A 17519-nucleotide genomic window follows, 5' to 3' on the forward strand; every position below is an offset into this window, starting at 1 on the left:
AGGTAATTTCCTTAGCAGCATTACATTGTTATGCATTCAAACAAGATACCTTTACTCTTGTTTTAGATGATGAACCTCTTAATGTACATACTGTGTGCAGTGCAAATGCAACTGGTGGCAAATGCCATCATTACATTAGTGCTTGAGCTACAGTTCAGCAAGCCTTCCCAGAAGCTAAAGTTTAGCATCCTGGTATGAGATACTTTCAGATATGCATCCAACTATTTCTTTGTAGGTGTATGTTTTCCCAGTCAAATAGCACAAAACATCCAGTTCCCATCCACTGACTTGAAACACACTGTCTACAGAAGCCTGAAATTCACAGAACTCCTAGGTCAGCATAAATTTTGCATGGATGATTTCACATATCTGAGAGCAGCAGCTCCCACATTTTACTAAACTTCTTAATTGCTTTGGAATTTCATCTAGGGGTCAGTCATAGTAAAGGCTGCTATGAAAGGCCATTATGCAGAGAAAATGAAAAATTTTGATTAACCCTTGGTAAACCTGCTAACAAACTTTTCACATCACAGAAACAAAGGCATCCAAAGGTTAAATGACTTAACCAACATTTGTTAAGGCACCAGACACAGCTTTGGCTTAGGATTTCTAGGACGCCTCTGCTCCCAGTGCTTCGGTGGTAATGGTGTTGCAGCTGGGCATACACTGTAGTGAACAAGTACCATACATATAAAGTTTCACTGGGAAGTTCATGATGTGAGCACTGAAGAAAAGCATAGGAAGGATTTTTCTGTATTGTTTCTTGTGCTGGCTTGGACATCGGGGACGTCATCAATATTGATTGATAGATCTGCTGTTAGAACATCTTGTCCTAGGATATGAATGTCTCTGTAGCCTTTAAGTCACTACTTGTGTTTCATCTTTTTAATTTGTCTTACTTAAAAATCAGTATGCAAATCTCTACATAGAATTATACTTTGTTAATATTTTCTGAACTTTATTTCAGTACATGAGTGGATGTGTGTATGTGTGAATATGTGCATAGTTAAGTATGAAGAAGTCCTATGCAGAGCTTTCCTCTATTCTTCTGAATTCTCAGTCTTACGTTTAGCTTCTGCCCTGCTTCCACGAAAATTGCAGTGAGAGAGACATAAGCTATATTACATGATCAATAGGTTTAAGCTCTTAAAAAGAGGTTTCCAAAGTCAGCCATCCCTAACTGAAAATATCCTGTTTTCACTGCTTCATTTACAGTGCTCTCTGTGGGTTGTTAGGCAGTGTTTTCTAGATTTGAGCACCACAGATGGGCTTCAGCTGCCACTTGGAGAGCAGCGGTGCTTGAGTATTTGTCATTCAAGTCACTGTGAACATTATGGGAAAGACCAAATTTAACTGCACCCTACAAGGATTTGGCAGCCTGCTTGCTGGGCTTATTAAATGGTGTGGAAGCCTACCAAGAAACTTTGATTAATGGAAATCACATTGTGCACTAGTTGTGTATTTTCCCCAAATCAAAGGCGTTATTCTTCATTCTGGATGTGAAAAGTGTCATAGCCTGTGTAGCAAAACTTGGGACAAATCCATGAAATGAAGACACAGATATTTCTGATTTCATATCCCCAGATCTGTTTCATTTGAACTACAGTTAATGAAGAGGAATACAAACAGTTTTAATAGCTGGAAAGAGGTTCCTTTTAACTAAAAAATGGAATATTGGAGCCTGCAGAGTACTCTCATAAGGGCTGTTCTTAGGAACCATGATATTCTAGCACCTCTTCCAATCCTTTTGTTTTTTCTTTAGTGTATCAACTGATTTCCTTTTTCTTATCACCTTCCTTCTCTGAAGACCTTTGAGGTTGCAAAGCAGTGTTCTTCTTGACACATTTCCAATTTGGCTTTCTAAAACTGGGGTGAATGCTGCTGTGTGGTCTTTGAGACCAAATCCTCCAAAGAAGCTGGGAAGATTAGCACGCATCTAGTCAGCTTTAGGCAGACAAAAGCTGAACTGAATTGATAAGGAGTAAAAGCCCAGCTGGATGACAGCCGGTAAGTCATTTTAGACTGAAGATTTGGATCTAGACTTCTGTGAGAGTATCAGGAATGACATTTTGGCTGCTTAGGCAATAAAATTCCCATAAGCTTCATTAAAGCCAGGAATTATATGTCTTTCTGGTCATGAAACAAATAGTAACTTCCTCAATTGCTTTGCTTTTCAACAACATTTCTAGCAGAGCTTTGGATATAAGATCCCATGCTACTTACTTGGTTTGATTTTGGGCCAGTCTGCTGCTTCTATCCTGTGGTCTTCATACTTCTTGCCCGAATAGGCAAACAGGTAGCGGCTGATTTCTGCTCGTCCTCGCAGATTGAAGTATGTCAGCTTGTACTGTGGCATGCTGGATCCCTGAAAGGGAAGACACCGTGTTGCTTTTGATACGAGTAACTCAACACCTTTTTACAAAAGCACACTTATTTATGAAACACATGCTTGTACAATGCAAAGGACATATTACAGTAAGCTATGATGTGTTGTACTTTGCAATCATTGCATTAGTCATACCTTTTTGTTCTGCATTTGTCAGCCACAATATTTAGACATGGACAATGACAGTTAAACCTGCAGTTCCTCCTTGTGTATCTCCAGAAAGATGGCTTGGTTTTTTTCAGACATATTAAGAACTTTCAGCTTTCATTTATTTCTTTCTTTTTACTCCAAACTCAGGCCATTTTTATAAAGTGTTTTTCAGGGTGCAAATCTAAAATTATATGCTCTAACAGAAGATAGTTGCTGTCCTGAGCAGCAAATTTGTTCAAGCCTGCCCTGCTTAGCCTCTATTGCTTATGGAGACATTCATTTAAGACTAAATCATGACAATTACCAAACTGTTGTGATTTTTCTCATTAACTATTACCCTGGTCATGTAGGCAATTAACCCAACCTATTTTAGAAGGAAAATTTGCTATGGAAACCAGTCTACACTGTTGTTTTGAGCAAATTGTCATCAAATTCTGTTTCTTGTACAGAAGCCAGAAGAAAACTTGAAATTACTTTGCTAGGTTTTCTTGTGATTTTTTTTTTTTTTTTTCCCCCCCCGCCCCTTCAGTTGTAGTTAGGAATCTTGTAACAGGAAGGCTCTATTTGTTTCTTGGAGTAACAGGCAACAAAAGAAAATACTCATGAGTTCGATTGCACAGCAAGGATGGTGCAGGAAAGGTGAACGGCTCAGGCCACTTTAAACTAAAAGTAAGCTTTTAAACTCTGCACACGTAGCACCTTAATAAGAGAAATCTATGACCTCAGCTGAAATTTAACTGTCCCGCCTAAAGGAAACGAAAACAACCATCCACCTCCTCACCTAAAGCAAAACCCTTTCTCATTTTGGCCTTAAAGTAGACCCTGCATGTCTTCTACTATTCTTTTATATACATCAGATTCAGAGTGTAGTTAATAAATTGTGCAACACAGATCATCTGTAGCAGGAAAGAAAGGGACTTTTTGGGTTTTTAATGAGTAAGTGCTACTATATAACCTTGCAATAGAAACAACCCCCTATTTAGTCATCTTGCCTTTGAAAACATATGCTTGAGGGCAGATGTATCATCAGCTTTCACTTTAGAGGGAGAGGCTCCTTGTTCAGAAACCAGGAAAACTTGCACTTAACTCATGCTGAAAAGAGCAACCTGCCTTTACCACTTTCTCCTCAAAAGTCAAAGCATCTACTTTCCATCCTCAGAGTAGCAAAGGCAAAAAAAAAAAAAAAATTCGGAGAAAATGAGCACATTGGAGGCTGCTTAATTTATCGTGAAAACTACCTGTTCCCCTAGGGCACGCAGCAGGGTCAAAAGAAATTATTAGTAAATGGGGATTTTGCACAGCTGATGGCCCAGCAGAGAAGCAGGAGCAGAGAGTTACCAATAGAGATATCTACAAGTGCTTCAAAACAAAGATGCCACTACAATTATTTTTTTTTAAGAAGTCAAACAAGTGTGTTCCTTTGTACTGTATAAAAGAGGGAAGCTGCAGGCAAAATGAATTACATTAGGATGTGATTAGTTCTCTGGATGTGTTAGTTACTAGAAAATACATTTGTTTGCTGCTTGGCAAGTGCAGCTCACAGATTACAGGTGTAACTCTTTCTTTTCCTAAAGAGATAAATTTTGAGAATTCCAAATTTTTCAAGTATGTTTTAGCTAAGTGGTAAAACTTTGTTTCTCTATTTTCACATTTTGTGGACAGATTTATTACTTATTATGCTTTATTGTGTTTATATAATACTATATATTATATTTTATTATTTATTTATGCAGAATTAGTATAGATTATATGTCTACGAAGTTAATGTAAAAAGAGAGGATGAGATTGTCATTTGTTTGGGGTTTTTTTCCCCATTTATCCCTGCTTCTGAATTTGTGTGGTCATTTGAGAGCAAGGAAGGGCATTTTTAAACCAGCCCGTGTTATCTGAGATTCAAATTAGACATGATTTAATGATTTGGGACTAAAAGGGGAAAAAAAACCCACTTGATTCTTACTTTTCAATTTTTTTAGAGGCAAGCAAATACTACTGATTCAGTCTGCATTTGGATAGGATACGACCTTTAACATGCAAAACCCACAGTGTCTGCTTCCCTTCTTTGGGGGTGTCTGCAGAGCTTTTTTCACAAACAGCAGTAGAAGTTCCAGTGCCCTGGACTTACTACACTGCTCCCATGCAGCTCCTGTACCTCAGCTACCTCTAGCCTGCTTAGCCCTGTGTTAGCGGAAAGCTGTCAACAGCTGGAAGGCATTAAAAGCACAAGAATAGAAAACTTTAAGGTACGGTCATGAGGAAGGCAGTAGACACCTATATATAGAGCAGGCTGGAGATGAGTGAAGCATAACATTTCTGGTGATGAGCATTTTGAAAGAGTCTAATTCTTACTGTGGGAGAACTTTGTACACAAAGATGTGTATAATCAGGAGTAGTGAGATGATGTAAAGAAAAGGGAATTTTGGCTGAAGACCAGGAAGTCTTTCTGGCTGTTGTAGTAGACTGTGGAATATTTTGGTCTGCCAAGGAAGCAGTGGAAACTATTGTTTGAAATGTCTAAAGCAAAGCTAAACAATTTTCTAATGAATACACTGTAAGGAGTAATCAAATATTTGCAGTGCTGATGCACATTTAAGCTTATGAATTTTTTTCCATCTGTTAACCAAAAACCCCCAGCCCTACCAGGAGTTTACAAAAAATATTTGACATTTTAAAGGCCTCTATAGCTCTATTGTAAGCATGTTTTTGTAAATGTTTGTCGGTTTTATTTTTTATTTGTATTCATTGAGAAATGTCAGAAGTAGCTCTTCCTAAACAATTCCACATAGGTTTCTAAAGGAAAGAAATGGTTGTGTTCGGAATAGCTTTTGCCAAACATACAAGGAAAGTTGTTGGGTCTTCTCCTTATCCTCCTTTACCCTATTCTCCCAGTGTGTTTTGTAAAGGACCAGAACATGAGGAAGAAATTAAAACCATTTAAAAAAATGTTCAAAGTGATTAAATGATTGAAAAATGTCACTTCCAGGGAAAAAGGTCTATTTTGGGTCTTTGAGTTTGTGCTTTTGTTTTTATTGGGGGGACAGGGGAATCTTTAAAACTATTTACAATTATTTTTCTCCTTTTATGTTTAATCATGGCTTAAAAACACTAAAAGACATTGGTGGGGGGAAAATCTTAGTGCCCAGACTTGCAACCATTTAGCCACCTGCCTAGTGCTCTTAAATCTGTCTGGGTGAGTTCGTTGCAAAGACAAGTGTGTATAAATGCAGGAGGGAGCTGATTTACCTTACACCAATAAATCTGCCATCTAAGCGGTGGGTTTTTATTTTCTAAAGCTATGAATACATGGCTGGGTCCCACCTGTACACCTGCCCTCCCTATGTTGACAGTCAGCACCTGAGGAAACTTCAGCCTCAGTTTTATCACGTGCAACTTTCAAAGCAGTGAACTCAGCTAGTCTGAATTTACTATTAAGTAAGCTTTAATACTTTAAAGTTGTTGACCCACTTAGCTGATTTTCTAGCTTTCCTCTGTGGCTTTCTTAAAGCCGGCTTAACTGGCTTTAACATACCTTTAAACAAATGATTAATGGATCTCGTGATTAACTGAGCTTTTGGAGTCACTTGGTGACAAAGTCAAACAGAAAATCTGAGAGGAGGTCAAAAGTGTGTAAAAGTGGCATCCTCTACATTACTCATGAGTCAAAATTCAGGTTGAAGTTACAAGTATCTCAGACATCTTAGGACAGATTTTAAATAATTAAAACTGTTCATGTCTTTACAGAGACACTGTATTACCTGATGAATTTGGGATGCTTTTATTCCAATTGAAGCAGGACAGAACAGTCAATTTGAAAACTTCAAGCAATATTAGGGTGAAGAAACACAGCCCAGGAAGGAATCAGCATCATTCTCTGAGAACTAAAATGCTGCATTTCAGACAGCGCTAGTGCAGAAAGGAAAAAGCACTGACAGACTGGAAACTGTATGAACATACTGGTAGGATACAGAAGCAAACACTCCCAGTGTTCGCAAGGTATGCCATACTTTTGCTTTTACTGGATGATGGTGTATGTGTCCCTGCTCTGTTTTAAAGTGTAAATCACAAGTGCACCCCCTGCATTTCTCCTGCTCAAGATGAGTTTTGGGTGTATGCCCAGTACAATCCAGCACAGTCTGCCTCTGCCAGCCAGTATGCTGTCCTGCACTCCCAGCCTGAGCTTTGCCTTGTGAAAGCAAACACCAAAAGTCTGCTGGACTTTGTAAAGGAACAGGGTTTCATCTCTGTTTTGGAAAAATCCAGCCCTCAAAATAATACAAAGAAATATTCTTCAGGCTAGTGAAAACCTGGATGCAGATACTCAGTATGAGAATTCAGGAGAGAAAAAAAAAAAAAGAAAAAAAAAAAAGAAAAAAAAAGGCAGTACTTTATTTCATTTTCTTGGATAAGGTTATTAATATTCGAGGCAACAGGCAGCAGAGCATTTTCCCCAAGCTGGGGGTGGAGGGGGAGAAACCAGCTAAATTGAGCTATTTGTTCACATCCATCCAAAGTCTGAAAAAAGATGCCTTTAATTGTACTTTGCACTGTGAGAAATTAAGGGTTTCCTTGCTTTAAGGTTTCATGATTGTTACAGGATTTAAAGAAACCCAGCTGCTCACTCCAGCAAGCAAGACTGGTAGCATTGGGTTAAGGTTCATCTGGGTATTTCTAAAAATCTGGGCCTCAAACTGTCTGCCTGGAAGAGATGATGCATTGCACTGTGTGTATATTTATTTAACATGAGGGTTCTTCGTTAATTTAGGAGTCACTTACGAAAAGCACTGCAGCTAGCACTCGACACAATGCTGCCCCAGCCACAGGCCTGCCAAAAAGGGGAAGGCTGGAGGTCTTGGCTGCCTAGTGTCATCGTACTTGCTTGAATTGAGACCAGACCAAGATGTGGTCCTTGAGGGAGTTCTATTTCATTTCCCTGTGCTAATACAACTTAGGGCTGCATCTGTGAACTCACTGCCTGTGATCAGCTGCCGGGAGAGCAGGATGGACCTCGGGATCTCCTGGGGAAAGCCAGTGTTTGCTGAAGGGCGTGAGAAGGGAAGGTGCTGCCATGTCTAATGAGGAAGGTGAAAAATTCCTTCTGAGGACTAGTGAGTGATGATTCAGTCAATGGATACCTCTATTTATTTTCTTATAAGATTAAGCTGTTTTATCAGCTCAGAGTGCTTCGGTTGCTGGAGCTGATATATGTTCCACTTTCATGATTTCATAAGATGAAAGTACAACAACAAATCAGCTTCCAGTCATATAAGCCTATAGGTATCTTTCTGCCAAGAAGTATCTTGCTTTATGAAGTGTGATACAGAGTTCATGCCCTCTCTAAGCAATAATCTAGCTGAAGCTGAAAAGCTTGGTGGACGTTGTTCCTTCTTTTTGATCTTAGTGCTGCTTTTAAAGCAGTTGCTACTTCTTTACAAGGTGTTTCTGTGAAGTTGGCCTGGAAATTAGATGAGTAGGTTTGAAATAGATGCATACCCAACAGCTTGATTTGGGTATCCTACAGGGGGTGCTGCAATTTCAGCCAGTCCATATATTTACTCATGTATTTCTGTGATGTCCTAGATGTACCATGCCACGTATACAGATTGAAGTTCTTATAACCGGTATCAGCTGAACACTTTCCATTAATGGTAACACTGGGATTTCAGAGTTATTTCAATGATTCCTTCTCTTCCTTACACCCAGTCTCAGGGCCCTGTAGTGCTAATGTCAATTAGGAAACTCAGTTTAGAAAGGGGAAGTAGAGAAGCTGGCTGGGTCTATGGGGTTTTTTCTTTGTATATAAAAACAAAAGAGTCTTTACACATTAAAGGAAAATTTTTTCTTAGGCTATTATCTCAGGAGTGACCTATCCAAATACAAAGCATAGATTTTTGGTTCTGACCCTTAGGGGCTGGGGAGAGTTGTATTACTTTATGGAGCACAAAAAAAGATTTTTAACCAGGCAAGAGACTTACTCTGCCTTATTTCACCTGAGAAACATTACGAATATTAAGTTCAGTTTTGTCTGTCTATGAATTCCTATGTGAATTCCTCATCCCTGTAACTGGAGAGCCAAGTATTAAAGCAGCTTTCTCCTTCCTCAATATGTTTCCCTGTCCAAGTGAGTCTTCCTGCCTTCATTTTTTAAATTTCAGGGGAAGGAACCAGGGAGACAAGACTTAAATAGTTACTGTAGAAGGCAAGTAAAGAAAAGCTTCCACAGCTGTAACTTTATAAAATGCACTTTGCAGTTTTAGCAAGATAGGAAAGATAAAATGTCCGTGTCCAGTATTTCTTCCTTTTCATTTAACCAACCTAACATAAAGGTCAAAAAGGTTTGGGGAAAGGTGTGCTTGGTTACCTTCTCCTGCTTGAGCAATGCCGAAAGGGCAGGAGCCAGCTGGAAAGCAACTTTGCCCTGTCTGCAGTGCATGGTGCAGCTCTCCCAGTTGCTGATCAAATTGGTTGCTGCAGGAATGCCTTAAATTTTTTCCCTCAGATGAAAAATTATTCTCTCTAAAGACTCTCTGTGTTTATATTTCATGTCTAAATTCAGAGCTGAAAGTACAAACAGAAATAGTGATGTATTTGCCCTTTTTGGAGAGAAAACAGTTTGTTGGTGAGAAATCCGTCTGTGCCAGCAAGAATCATCCTTGGGGTGGCTGTTGGTCCCCTTCTGACTCCTTGCTTGTGAGGAAGGTTGGCAACTCTGCCTGGCAAAGGCACTGGCTTAATCCAAGCTGTTTATCCAGAGGTAAGTAACACTAAGACAAACAACTTTTCTATTTCCATGGAAAAATCTGAGGGGTATGGTAGGTATCTTACGTGATGTACTCCCTGAATGGGGAAGCTAATGACTTTGGGATTCCCATTAGCAAATAGAGAACTGAAGAATTGGGATGGCCCTCTCTTATTGCAGAGTGAAAAGGAAAAATGCTCATTTTCCTCTTCTCGAGCATAAACTTCTCTTGCTTTTAACACAGAGTCAAAAAATATTGGAGGATTAAGATTTTCAGCCTTTGAAAACTAAAAATAGTAATGATTTGTTCCTTTGTGGTTTTTTCTGCCAAAAGATGTGTTTGTTGTTTCTTTTTTTAGTGAAGAAAATAAGAAAATTTCTGCCCCCTTTTGAGGGAGAAGGATTGGAGAATATTGGCAGATTAATGGAAGACTGCAAATTTTCCAATGAAAGATTTCCACAGCAGTCTGTGTTTTGACAGAGAATAAAATGAAAAGCTTTAAGTAATTCTATCTAATTCCTGTCAGCTCTCAGTCTGACATAAACTCTCTTTCTGAAAAGCAATGGTCTCTTTTCCTGCTCTGCCCCAGTTATAGAAAATAAACATTTTAATTTGATGCCTTCTTTTTCTATGCCAGATAGCAATCTGAACCTTGGAGGGAAAAGAGAAAAAATCTGCACACTCTTTTCTGTTTAATACACAAATCATCTGAAGTAAATGTTTATGCAATTTGATGTAGAGTTGAGTTTTGAAATAACAAATCCCAAATGTAGTGGTTGTGGCCTGATACTTCTTAGCATGATTTTCAAGATTAGATAAATGCATGACTTAAAGCACATTTTTTTTTTTTTTTTCTTTTTTTGGTGGGATTTGGCATGTCTTTAACCAGTGTGCTGGTTATTTGCAACCTGTGGTGGTAGTTAGCCCCTAACATGAGAAGAGATTTTAAGACATAGCTGTGGGATTACTGAGGAGTACTACTGATACGAGTATGTTAAGTGATCTGATAAGTAAAGCTCTGCTGTGTGAGCAAGGGCCTGATCTGTCAATGTGTGGGTTTAAAAAAGAAACTGCAGGAGAGCCTAAAGCAATTATCTAAGGAAGCTCTAGGCTTGGTTTGCTGATGTGGGAAATTGGAGATCTAGAAAAATACTTCAAGAACACAGGAAAAAACACATCTCGGTGAAAGAGGAGGATTAGAAAAATACTTATTCTGAGATGTTTTTTTGAAGGTGAGAGTCCAATGTGACTGGACAGTGAATGGGTGGTTTCTGTCAAGACTGTTGAAGGAGAACACCAGGATCCACTGGGTTTCTCCAACTTGACTTCACAGCTGCTGCTCTTCATGTGACTACCCCTCAGGCAACTTCATTCAAAACAGTAAGAATTCAGATATTTGATGTTCACCCCATTCATTTTAACTGAAGTAGGTGAGGCAGTGCTTACATGTCAGCAGGTACGAGGAGACAGAGGCAGTGATGGACAGGGCTTTGCTGGGCTGCCTCAACAGCATGCTGCTCCTTCTGCCTCATGTGCCAGGCTCCTTGGTTTAGGGCCTGAGCATCTGTGATGACTTTGGTTTCTGTCTGATCCTCAGTTTTTTGATTTGCAGCTATTTGGCCCCAGTTTTATGTAAATAACTTTCAAAATTGTTTTGTGCCGCCTCCTAAGCTGTAATGAACTTCAAATGAATAAATTGCACACCTGAGACCATAAAATACTGGTAAATAACATTGCAAGAGGAGAGGTCTCAGGAAAGATGCAGACTAAGGAGTGGTTAAGATAATTTCTCAGGAGAGGCTATTTAAGTCTTTTATTTCCTCATCAGATGTTTTAAGAATTCCCTGAAGCGTTGTGGTAAAGCAAAAGCCTAAATAATCATAATTCTTGCCAACACCAGACATTCCTGTAAAATTCATGCCTTGCATCTGTCTCTGTAGTCTTCAGATAAATCAGCACCCCCTCACAATATCCCTACAAAGCAAAGAGCACAGTTGTGAGTCATGTTGCTGTGTGTTAAGTGGTTTAGTCAGCTCTCCAAAGGCAGTTTTTGCTGTTTTTGCCAGGATGATTTTATGTCCATTTCCTGAACTTGCAAGCATGTCCAACACAGTAATTTGTATAACAACTGTCTTGGCCACCTAGCATCTTTCCTTGGATGTCAAAAAATGAGCTTTTTTTCCTATTCCAGCCACGTGTGTGTGTGTGTATATGTACAAGGGGGAGTACAAACACCAAATCCTTCCCTCTGCTAGTCTAAACTACTTTGCTCTTGAGCTGTCACATGTTGTGAATCCACTGTACAACTTGTCAAAAATAAACAAAATTACAGGCATGAAAGAGAAATAATTAGGTAGGTTTTTCAGCAAAATATATGTTCCCTGTAGCCAGCATGGGTGAGACTAGGCAAGGTTTTATTCACTTTGCAGAGTTCTTCAGCACCGCCTACCAGGTCTCCTGGTCACAAATTCCTGGTGTCCTCCTGCTCTGCCCTGGGGTGCCTGGCACATACCACCCTGCCCAGGAGGCATGAACACAGTGGGCTGGGGCACAGATCTCTTGTATTTTCAGATTTTTGAAACCATATTCACAGCCAGATGGGCCTGAGAAGACCCAGGACCTCGCTAAAGCGCTCTTTGGACATCACCAATCTTCTTGAGAGGACCAGCACTGGCAACGGTGGACCTACAGCCCCACGCAACACCTGGCCAGAAGCTTGGGGACCACCTAGACTTGTCTGTGAGCAGTAAACGTCCAAGACCCCATGAGTTATGGTCACAAACCGCTCAGTATGTAAACCCCTAACCTATGTGTCCCTACACTTAAGAAGAAACTATTTTCTGAGCAGCAGTTTACAGCTGATTTCACCTTTGTTCATGGAAACACCAGGCAGAGTCTGGCTTTGGGGCAGTGCCCATTGCTGCTGGTTCCTTGCTCTGCCCCAGAGTACCCTGGCACAAAAAAAAAAATGCTTGTTTACCGAGGCATACAGTTACAGAGACTGATGTCCCACATTCGTTCTTTGCTGTTGTCAGGCATCAACTAAAGAAAGACTGTGAGACTGTTCAAACCATCCTTTTTTCCATCCAAACCAAACTTTTCTTTGTTTTGTTTCTCCTTTTGCCATCTACTAACCAAATCCAAAGCATAGATGTGTCTGGTATTGCTGAATGTCCTTGTTTTCTCTCCTATCCCACGCTCATGCTTTACAGAGTCATACCAGCAGCATTTTGTGTTACTTCTAAAGAGGTGCAAAATTAAGCATTTAATTTTTTTCAGTTCATTGTTGTAGCTTATTTTATGAGTGTTTTAGCAGATTGACTCCAGATAACTGAGGATCTTCAAAATGATGGCACTTTAAAACATATATGCTGAATTTGGCAGATTCTTTTTTTCTTTCCTTCTTTTTTCCTCCCTCCTCTTGGACTAACTGGCAAAAGGGTGAAAAATTCACCTGTTTGAAATTTGCAGCGTGTATCATAAGTCTTCAGCTGATGTGAATAAGCATAGCCATCAGTGGCTCCTAGATAGTGTAATTACTTGCTGGTGAGGTTTTGATCAAAGGCATTTTGAAAGTGAGTACCGTTTTCAATTACTTCTACTTCCCAACTGCTTAGAATAAGTTTGTGTATGGCAGACAGCAACCAGAAATCTTAAGAGCAAACCCTTAGAGCAGCAGAGGATGTTCATTGGTGACACAGGAGTGTGCTGCACTGAAGACAACTGACTAACGTGCTTTCATGTGCACAAACCCAGAACTTTAAGAATTACTTCATATATATTTTCTGTTTAAAATTTGGAGAGCTTCAGTCTTATTTCTATCCAAATAGATTTGATTGTGTGTCTGGGTGTGTGTGCTTCTACGGCAGAGAGTAATTCACACTATGTACACATTTTTAGGGAGAGGTGGATTCTATTTTGGATTAAAGAAAACAAAAGAATAAACAAAAGTGAACTTACAAAGACCTCTGTGTCTAATTTTTTTTTTTTTTTTTTTACAAAAGTTGTCACTTTTCAGTATGAAAGTCCCAGTGTTTACAAACAATTCTAAGGAGCATAGAAGTCCAGGAAAAATACTTTATAGCTACAATTTGTTTTCTTGGATAGTTTGAAAGGAGCAGTGAATAAAGGATGGCTTTTAACAGAGGAAATGTGTGCAGGAGGATTACAGGCAAATGACGGCAGTTAGAATTTAAAGAAAAAAAATCCTGAACAGCTATTCAGAGTAACATTTTGAAGTAAAAGACAAAAACCAACAGCAAAAAAACCCTGTGAGTTTTGATAAGGAGCAAAATCGAGCGAGTGGAAGCAGATGCAGGAGGTATTCCTCTGTAGAATAATGGTGGGAATTAGGACAAGTGTGTTGTTCCATTGGTGAACCAGAAGACAGGAATTTGGAAAATGGAGAATAGTGCAGAAAAATGACCTGGAGGAGTTGGTTCGTGCTGCTTAATATTGATCTAATTCCTCTGACATTAGCCTGGAATTTGGCTTTGTTATGTAATTGAAGGCATATAAATCAGCCTTTACGTCTAATAGAATATTGCTTTGAAATGTTTTTTCACTTACTGAAAACTCCCTGCAGAATACCAGGAGCTTCCCCACACCAACTTTTTGCTGCTATGCTGATGAGGTTGTTTTTTCTTTGGAAAGTGTCTCTCTGACACATACCCTGATTATCAAAGTAGCTCAGTACTGATAACATCAGGCACTGGTGAGAAATGGGGGCTTGCTGTAACAACAGGCTGGTGATCTGCCTTTTTGCCTCTAGAAAAGCAGTTCATAATTTCTGAAGTCTGACTGTAGTAGTGCCTGTGACTGTACAGATGTCTTAAGTACAGCAGACAGTTTAAAGATGCCTGTAAGTAGCAAGGAAGGCATACAGATGGGGAACTTGAGTTACACTTGCAACCGCTGTGTAGAGCTCATGGTTATCCCTCGCTATGCCAGTAGCACTAGTCAGAGACTCATGTTGAATAAACCTAACAAAATTCTAAAAATGAAATATTCTCAGTACTTGCTCTACATGTAGCATAATTTGATGAGACTTGTCCCCACGCAGCTGGTCTAACAGTATTCCTAGGGAGGGCAGAATAAGATTAGAAGAGGAAAGGGGAAAGAGAGGAGACAGACTGTGGCAGCAAGCAAAGCTGAAACAGAACTCACTCTGGTGCAGTGATACGTGGTCCCTTCCTCAGTGCACAGAAGTCCCTCCGAGTGCTGGCCTCAGTGCAAAAGCCTCATATATACTGTTTATTAATATGCAAACCACTCCCCGTGACAAGTATGCCATCATGACTGACTCTCTCTCTCCCCTCTCACACACACAGGCACACACAAAGCAAATGCATCATTCCCTCACATAACAATCAAGCTTTGTGACTTTTTGGACTAGTACAGCAAATTGGGTACTGGAGTTTTTCAGCTTGTGTTCAAGGGCAAGAAATATTCTGAAGGGCCATTTAAAAAAAGATAATAAAAAAAATAGACACCGGGGAGCTGAGTCAGATGATGGATGTTTTTTTAAAATGTAAAAAGTGTAGAGCAGGCCAAGAAATGTCTGTCGTCTTAGATGATTTCTAACTAATGTGAAGCTCTACAGTATCTGATCTAATTACACAACAATGCCTTAAAGAGCTACAATCTCATTAAAACAGTCAGAAATAAAAACAACTACAAAAAGAAAATGTAACTTCCAAGCCTTTGTCATAAACAACAAAGTGATTTGAGATACTTTTTTTTTTTGCCATTATCAGTGAAGAACGGGAAAGAGGATTCAAGCAAACTCTGTCCATGAGTAATGCACAGTAGTAGTTAGAGTTCTGTGATGTTACTGCTTCTTATCTGTTGTGGATGTTGTGCTTTTTTGTTAGTTTTTTTTTTTTCTTTTTCAAATTCGTTTGTACTTTGACCTTAACAAAGTCCACTCAGCGTTGCTGTGCTTTGCTTTCTTCTTTGTGCTTGACCAGAATGCAGCAGCATTGGAGCAAAGCTTTCTGGTGCTAAGGAGACAGGTCTGATGTGTACCGCACAAATTTGCTTTGAGGTCTCCTTCACTTTGTATAAATAAATGGTTGTGGGCGTTCTTCACAGGTGCAAAGAGCAGTGCTAACCAAAGCGTTCTCCTCTGCGATGAGGAGGTGCCAGGTCCCTGTGGCTCACACCATTAATCATTTGCTGCAGGTCAACTCATTTCATTGCAATACATTTTTTTCCGAGGTGTAAACAGCTGAGTTTTCAATCACCGGCAGCCTTTACAACTAAGAGAAAGTTTACAAAAAAAACCCCAAAATGTCTTCTAATCAGGACTGGTGTAATCTGAGTTTTGAGCCAAACTGCTGAGGTTACCTTACTAGTGGCACTTCCTTGCTTTTGGACTTGCCCTGGCTGCACATTTATACTTTAACATTCCTCTTCTCCAGCATGTCAATGTTGAGGTGGTGGTTTTGAGTACATCTCAAAATGGGAAGTTTAAAGTGGTTTAACTAAAACCATATTTCACGTTTGAATTGTTCATTGTACATAACACAGCCTCTATGGGGTATGACAGTTCCTTCTGTTGCAGAGAAGCAGCTGAGATTTTTTCCTCGTTTGATTAGCAGAAAACTGAAGCAATATTTATAGTTCTCAAAAACTTTGCTCTTGAAGACAAGTAAATGGAATACAAAGCAAACTTATTTTAAAAGTATTTGCAAGATTTTGAGCCACTAAGAAGTTTAATGTATTTTAAGTTGGAGCAGAGTGTGGAATACAGCAGTGTGTTGTAGGATCTGGTTCTCAGCCTTCTCAAAGGGAAGCAGAAGGTATTCTCCAGGAATTGTTTTCAACAGACAGCAGTTCACTCCTACTTTGGCAAGGTCACCAGTGATAATACAGGGTAAAACATTAGTAAGAACATTGGTAGTCTAGTTTTTACTGTCGATGTGAGGTGGTTAATGAGTTAAAACTGTACCTTCACTCCAAGAGTTCCCTCCGTTGAGTTGGTATGAAGCACAAGCACTTCTTTGCACTATGATTATACCTCAAATGACTGACAAAGAATTAAAAAGCCCCTTTTCCCTTTGCTTGTAGGAAATCTTTAATATGGATCAGGAAGAAAAGCTTTCCAACCTGAGGCAGAACTGCACTGGGACCGAATTTTTAACTTCATATTTTGAATGGGTAACTCAGTCCCTGCCCAGTGGAAGGGCCATACATCATGCAGAGGTATTATTCCCTCCTCCTGCTCTGAGCACCTTAGGGTCTATCAGGGAGCATGGTTATAGAGGCAGTGGGATTTACAGAGGCTGTGCTCAGGAGCACCTATTACTCAGGTGAGTACAGCTCTTTACAAGATTAGGAAGCAGATTTCTTCTCCTGAAGAAAAAGTAGTTCTTCCTTTCTGCCAGATTCTGCTCAATGCGCATGTGAATGATCAAATACATTCCTGCACTTCCTAAAATGGGAAGTGATTTGTGCCTGCAAGTTTAAAACAATGAAGTTAGTAATAAACTGAACTGATTTAACCTTAGGTCCCTCTGTTGATGATTTCTTACAGATTAAGCTCTCCATTTATGTTGCACTTTCGGACTGCAACCACTGTTAATGCCATGAAAAAACTGCTGAACTGCCAGTTGTACGCAGTCAAGCTGGGACTGTGTATCAGTTTGTTGCATGAGGCTCTTTGCCTACAACATCCTTCATTTCTGTCCAACTTCTGGAAGCTTTAGGGCTGGGAGAACAAACTGGTCAAGATCATGACATATTAAACAAAGCACGTATAAAACCTGGGTGGAGAGACATCTGTTCAGGTCAGACACCTTCCTCTCAGACTGTGGCAGAAGCAATGAAATGCCCTGCAACTCCGTGGTTTGCATTTTGACAATTTGCCCTGCGGTCATGGAGCAACATCTAGTTTTCTTGCAGTTGGCCGAGCCCCGTGGACAGCCTTGCGAGCGTGTGTTTGGCAATTGCGTGGAGTCATCAAGTCAGCGAAAGGGTATTTTCTGTGTGTTTTATCCTGGGACATGAAGACATTAACTAAAGGACACCTTTTCTTTCTTGGTAAGCACGGAGGCTCTCCTCTCAGTTCAAAAGCCCTAGATAAATGCAAATGAAGTCACATGGATTAAAATTAAATCCAAGATTTAGTTCAGCAGATGTCTCTTTCAGACCATTCACAGGCTACTACAGGATCAGTATGCTACTCTTGCCCCATGATTCCCCTAAGTGTTGCGGGATCACTCTGGCTAATGACTTGCGGCCAGCCC

General features: G+C 39.8%; 1 protein-coding gene across 1 annotated transcript in view; it reads right to left on the reverse strand.

The window, feature by feature from the left end:
• The window catches only part of HPGDS (hematopoietic prostaglandin D synthase), a 30621-nt gene extending 16111 nt beyond the window's left edge, over nucleotides 1-14510 (reverse strand). The window contains exons 1-2 of the mRNA XM_074866762.1: nucleotides 14437-14510; nucleotides 2224-2365 (exon numbers count right to left, since the gene is read on the reverse strand). Of these exons, the coding sequence (XP_074722863.1) occupies nucleotides 2224-2356 (133 nt within the window). The 5' untranslated portion in view covers nucleotides 2357-2365; nucleotides 14437-14510. The remainder of the gene's footprint in view (nucleotides 1-2223; nucleotides 2366-14436) is intronic.
• Between the last annotated feature and the right edge of the window lie 3009 nt (nucleotides 14511-17519).

The sequence above is a fragment of the Strix uralensis genome, chromosome 4 (genome assembly GCF_047716275.1).
Source record: "Strix uralensis isolate ZFMK-TIS-50842 chromosome 4, bStrUra1, whole genome shotgun sequence".
In the NCBI taxonomy this organism is placed as follows: Eukaryota; Metazoa; Chordata; class Aves; order Strigiformes; family Strigidae; genus Strix; species Strix uralensis.